This window comes from Gobius niger (assembly GCF_951799975.1).
Source record: "Gobius niger genome assembly, chromosome: 17".
Classification (NCBI taxonomy): domain Eukaryota; kingdom Metazoa; phylum Chordata; class Actinopteri; order Gobiiformes; family Gobiidae; genus Gobius; species Gobius niger.
In genome coordinates, this window is record NC_136868.1 from 13,326,497 (window position 1) to 13,332,496 (window position 6,000).

Genomic DNA, 6,000 nt, shown 5'->3' on the forward strand with positions numbered 1-6,000 from the left:
AGCTAGGAATGAGTTTGGATCACAACTGACATTTTGATTTACTGGCTCCCTCTATCATTGTTTGTAATGAAACAAAGAGAGGCATGCATGTAGACGGATCATTTATGAGGAAAAGTCTTACCTCAGGCGGTGAGGCTCAGGACGACAGTCTAAAAGAGAGCTGAGGTTTTTGCGCTGGCTGTTGGAATTTTTTTGTTTGTATTGTATTCATGTTTTATATGTAGATTTGCTTCTTGTTCAGCAGAGAGAGTGCCAGGGCAAAACTATTTTCATTGCTTTTGGTACATTGTACTTGACGTATATGATAAACTTGAACTTAAACAAAAGCATAGGATGTGTGGGGAATACCCGACTTGCTGAGCCACCATTTCCCAACCCGGTCAAGCAATAAGACTAAAAACACATTTACACAACATTAACAGTCATTTTATGATTTAAGCTCAAGATAAGCAGGGAAGGGCCTGGTCGGTACTTGGATGGGAACACCAGAAAGTCTGGGTGAACGTAGTGTCTGAGGGAGTGGGTAGTGGCGTTCGAAGGGGACTGATGGTTGCCTCGCTTCCGTCTGTCTACCCAAGGGCAGCTGTGGCTACAACAGTAGCTTACCACTACAGAGTTTGGTGTGAATATTGATTAAAGTGTAGCGCTTTGAGAAACTTGGTATCATAAGCTTGTAAAGCGCAATACAAGTGTAAGCCACCATTATGATTATGATTATTATTATTATTAGGATTATTATTGTTACTTATAAACTTTTAAACCATGGTTTTCGTCCCCCACTGTTCTCACCTTGTCCTGCTTCTGGTAGGTTTGCTTGATGAAGGAGCGAGTGATTTCATGCAGTTGTCTGAGAGCAGGGACGACCCAAACAGACTGCGGACTGCTCTGCTGTGAGGCCTAGGAACAAACATAAATAATAAAAAAAGTTAAATAAAGTTTGGTCTCCTCAGACAAAACAAGAAATAATAGAAAACAATGGTAAAACCAACACCATCAGGACCATGGACATACAGCACGACAACAGACTGAAGGGAATTTGCCTTCTCCAAATAAACAGAGGATGTCCATGGTGCTGATCAGATTAGTTGTTGAATGAGTAAACACGATAGCACACCCGCCAGGCTGATGATTTATCCAAGACAGAGAGAATCACATTATTGAGCCGTAAACCACTGGCTCGAGACAGGATCAACACCTCTGTGCAATCAAAGTGCCGCAGCCCGAATTGTGTGAAAAGCAGAGAATTAAAAAAACACCCTTTGCCTTGTGTTAGAGTGGACCAAGTCACCCCAGGTGGTCAAGCCTTCCTCCACGATTGGTTTGCAGCACGATTGGGTGAAAGTGATAGTGCAATGTGGGTTTCTTGTCTTACTTTGACCAAAAGGTTGGGCTTCTTCTTGCCCCAAGTTCCAGTAAGAAATGAAGTCTGAGTGTCACCGCTTTTAGCGTCCTCCTGAGTTTGTGTCTAGAAACATATTTTTTCACTTAATGGTGGGGCTGAAACAACAATTGGGATTAGCCGCAACTAATCAATTGTTGAAATCCTTGTCAAGAAACTTAACCATCGAAAAATCATCATCTAGAGCCCAAAACAAGTGCTGAAAGAAGAGGTTTATCACTCAGGCAGAGCAGGAATTACATCAAAATGTGTAACTTTAGTGCAAAATAATTGTTAGTTGCACCTTTTTAAACTCTGCACTTTGTATTAGTAAACTGAAAAAGACAGATGTATCAACAGCTTTTCCAAACACAGCAAAACTCTAAAACACACAAGCACAATTCTGAGTCTTACAGACACTGGAGACATGGGTGGAGGGTCTTGCCAAGGATAAAACAGCAGAATGAACTGGGGAGAGCAAGCATCAAACCAACAGCGTGTTCAGTGGAGGGGCTTTTACCTCTCGAGTAAACCAAATGAACACTAACGCATAGAAGATAAATGTAAGTGGAATCTGGTATTAAAGGGCTATTTCAGGGCCTCATTTCCTAGTTCTACAGAATGTTGATAATTTCTGGAGATTTCTTTTTTTTAAATTCATGCAGATTTGAAGAGTTTAGTGGTTCTAGGCTAGTGCATGTCTATGGTAACTAGTAGCTACATTAAAAACAGTCTGACCCAAGCACAGGCACCTGAGGCAAATCATTATAACACTAGACTGCTGATATAAACGTCTGTGTTGACTGAATCATTTTTGAAATGTAACCATTTCGCATTTAAAAGAACTCATATTTGAGCAGCATCAGCTTCCTGGCATTACTACACGTGGAATTCACAAAGGGGCTTTCTACAAATCAGATATGGCAACGTTTGGAGGACTACCTGATGATTATGAAGAGGATTTTAATGCAGGCTACTAGTTACCATAGACATGCACTAGCCTAGCACTAGCCTAGCACCACTAAAGTCTTTAAATATAAGGACTGCATGAATTAAAATATATATATATCTCCAGAAATCAACAACACTCTGGATAACTAGGAATTGAGGCCCTAAGTCAAAAACTCTGAAATATGCCTTTAATATCATTATTGAGCATCAATGCATTTGGGTCTACAGCTGTTTTGATTGTGGGACGTTACAGGCATCATGTGTGCATTCCTCTCTCAGCAGATAAACAGAGCGTCCGACTCCCTGCAGCGATCTGTGCATTTCGGGGAATGTCGGTACAGAGAAGCCCCAGTGACTGCAGCCCTTCTGGGAATATGAGCGCTCTATGGTATAGGCCTGGCTGCGCTGGACACTTTGTCAAGACATTCTCTCTGCAACTTGATACCGGCCAGTTTACAGCCATATTTCTTGAACTAAAACTGTCAACCACAGGGTGAGAAAAGCAGAAGCCATGACTAACACTTGATGACTTATTATTCTTTAAGCTCAACCTCATGTTCTTCTTCACATTAGGTGTTTTCCCTTTCTTCTCTGCGTAAAAGGTGATTGGACACCGCTGTATTTTGTAAAAGATAGTTAGAATAACACTTGCGCCTTACCTTTTTAATATCCTCAATACATTTAATGATGTAACAGCGCTTCACTGTCTCCTTGACGGCGTAAGCATCACTCAGGATCCCCAGGTGCTCCTCGAGGGCCTGCTGAACCAAACTGGTCGGCAGCGTGGGGAGGTGAGCCAGCTCCCACAGCACCTCCAGCACCTCCACGTACAAAAGCAGAACAGAAGATTAAAGAATAATAGGAGATTTTCACTAGAATTCATTTTGAAGGTAGAAGACAAACCTTTCCCGTCGTAGTTTCTGATCGAGCCTCTCGGCCGATTCTCCCGATCAAACTGAGCAGCTTCTGTCTCACCCTGTCGCTCTCAGTTTCCCAACTCTAAACAATTCGCAGTATGTGATTAATACAATATCTCAACATCCACATTGAAAAGGCAGGGCAAGATTTTGGACCACACTGCAAAACCAAATTTATTACAAGCCCATAAAATATACTACTTCAACCTTCTTGACTCTAACACCATAAAAGCTTTTCACACTTTCAGTCAGCAGCCAGTTCCTGTCCAGTTCTGTGAATGTGCCACAAAACCGTGCACGTTTAGACACCGACCTTCTGAATGAGGACAAAGAGGTGCGTGAGCTGATCAAAGCTGAACTTCACAGCAGCAGCGGCGATGATTGTGTGAATGTTTTCAATCACAGTTGATGACTGGCCAGCCTGAAATACCAACAGACTCAGTAAACAGCCAGTTGTAACTTTCACATAAACACAGGCATATCAGAGGTGCCACAATGCATCATTATCAATCATAAACCACTCAGATACAGAAAAAGAATCTATGACAGTTCTTAGATGAACATCCTGTCATGTGTGTATACATGTTGCATTTCCTGTATTGCTTTATGTAACTTATTTACTAGTAGAATTATTATTATTACAGTAATGTTTTAAAACTGTCATTTGCAAACTTTGCTCCCTAAAGACCCCTCTGCTTGGGCTGGGAACGCCAGTCCTAAACCGCACCCACGCACTTGCATCACAAGATAAAAAAAATCCTCCCATGGATCATCTTTTTATGCAGCTATTTATTCCAAGAGGGTCTTGAATGCAGCCGACGGAGTCACGTGATCAGTGGAGCTCCACACCTTCACAGTAAATGACGTCACCTCCACTTTTTTATTTAAATGAATAAAGACGCCTTTAGTTAACGCTACAATCCTTATGTTTGTTATAAATTCTCTATTATAGTTGACCAGGTGGGAGGAGTTTATGGTTGCAAGGTAATGGAGCAGCATAAATAGTCAGTCAGCAACTGCCCAACTGTCTGCAAATGTCTGCGTCCATGTATGAGTTGTGTTAACATGATATATTTGACAGCCAATTAATATTTTTAGCATAGTTTCATGATATGTTGTCATGGCGACATGAAAACAGGAAGCGACCTCCCTCTCTCCTGGTACAGCTGATTTTTTCTTCCTTTTTCAGTGAACTGCATTTGTTGTTTCTCTCTGGAGGCACCTAGTCTGCCAGAAAGTACCCGAAGAAGGTTTCTGTTCCACATTGTTTTTCTGGATACTTTTGTACTTTGCTGTGTTTTTGTGGAGGTTTGGGGGATTTGTTTACTTTGACAGTGCAAAATGGTCCTGAAGAAAGCAGCTTTTTAAAGGTAAACAAAAGCTAGCTCATCAGCTAAACCCATTTGAGACCTACAAAAATCTTCTACTGAGACACTGAAGAAGCACCAAAAGCCCCCACACCTACAGCACATTTGAGATGTCACAAGAGGAGCTACAGGAAACCAAAAAGGGACAAAGAGGAGATGGTGAAGACTGTTGCGGAGTGGAGGGAGTCGCAGGAGGAAGAGCTGAGGAAGCTGGCCAGTGCAGGACACCACGCTCTGAAACAGGGACAAACCCAGGAGGCGCTGCACCGTTTCAGAGGAGACAGAGGGCAGCCAGGTTTCTCCGGAGTGCTACAGTTTTCCCGACCCACAGTGGCAGCGCGGCTCAGCAGCAGCAGCTCAGGACTGACACCTGAACACTATTTCATTGTACGTTTGAATAAATAGGTGGGTAAGTAAGTGCTTTATTCTCATTGTACAGTTAGGAGTTTCTGGCTCTATTTATCGTCATCTATGCTAAGCTAATTTATGAATGGGATTTAGGTGAACAGTTATGTGTGTAACAGCTAGTTACTCGTAGTAATAAGTTGTTGTTCCCCGCTATTTTTCAGATACCAGACTTAGTAACAGATTGAAGCCACATTAAAACTTCTAAACTGCCCTTTGTGTCCAAATTCGTGTGTCAAGTGTTGAGTGGATAAAGAATCTAGAATATCAATTTAAACAGTCCTACAATCCTGAATATCGGTGCTTCAAGCCGGATCTCACAATCCCTAATACGGTTAGTGTTAGGTTTAGGGTTACTCTGGATTCGTTTAAGCTCGCGCTGTCATGTAGAGGCGACATCATTTCCTGTGGAGTAGTGGAGCTCCATGGATCTACCGGCTGCATCCTAATACGGCTTTCCATATAATGTGGGTGAGACATTGCCACAGATTTTATTTCTAATGATCTGAACCTTGAACTTGACCAGTCTCTGGCGTCCCCTGGACTGAGAACCACCATTTTAACATATCTCAAAACTTGACATTAATAACAGCTTTATATCCATTTTGCCTAAATGAAGGAGTGAAGCTGTTGCTAATCATTATTTAACCCACTATGACTGATGCTATGTTTAAAAGTCTTGTATCTAAGCCACAGTTCATACCTGTATTTTCCAGATTTTGGTCAGTTCATCCAGCGACAATTTACTCCCAAGTAGTTCAATGATTCCCTTTATTCTCTCACAGTATTGAGCTTGGTCAATGTTACCTGCAAACAAATACAATGTTTAATTTCCTGCTTATAATAAATTGAAAGCCAAGACTTCAGTAGTTTGTCGGTTCTTACCTTCCAGTGCTATTGATAAGACCGAGTTCTCTACAAGCCAGTCTAAAAGTTTATCGGTGTCTATGGCATTTTTCACTGTTTTCGACACTGTGCTCTC

General features: G+C 41.8%; 1 protein-coding gene across 1 annotated transcript in view; it reads right to left on the reverse strand.

The window, feature by feature from the left end:
- usp24 (ubiquitin specific peptidase 24) overlaps nucleotides 1–6,000 on the reverse strand; it is a 38,333-nt gene that overhangs the window by 23,263 nt on the left and 9,070 nt on the right. Inside the window, exons 8-13 of the mRNA XM_079575676.1 lie at nucleotides 5,904–5,997; nucleotides 5,722–5,825; nucleotides 3,560–3,667; nucleotides 3,233–3,328; nucleotides 2,989–3,150; nucleotides 790–897 (exon numbers count right to left, since the gene is read on the reverse strand). Of these exons, the coding sequence (XP_079431802.1) occupies nucleotides 790–897; nucleotides 2,989–3,150; nucleotides 3,233–3,328; nucleotides 3,560–3,667; nucleotides 5,722–5,825; nucleotides 5,904–5,997 (672 nt within the window). The remainder of the gene's footprint in view (nucleotides 1–789; nucleotides 898–2,988; nucleotides 3,151–3,232; nucleotides 3,329–3,559; nucleotides 3,668–5,721; nucleotides 5,826–5,903; nucleotides 5,998–6,000) is intronic.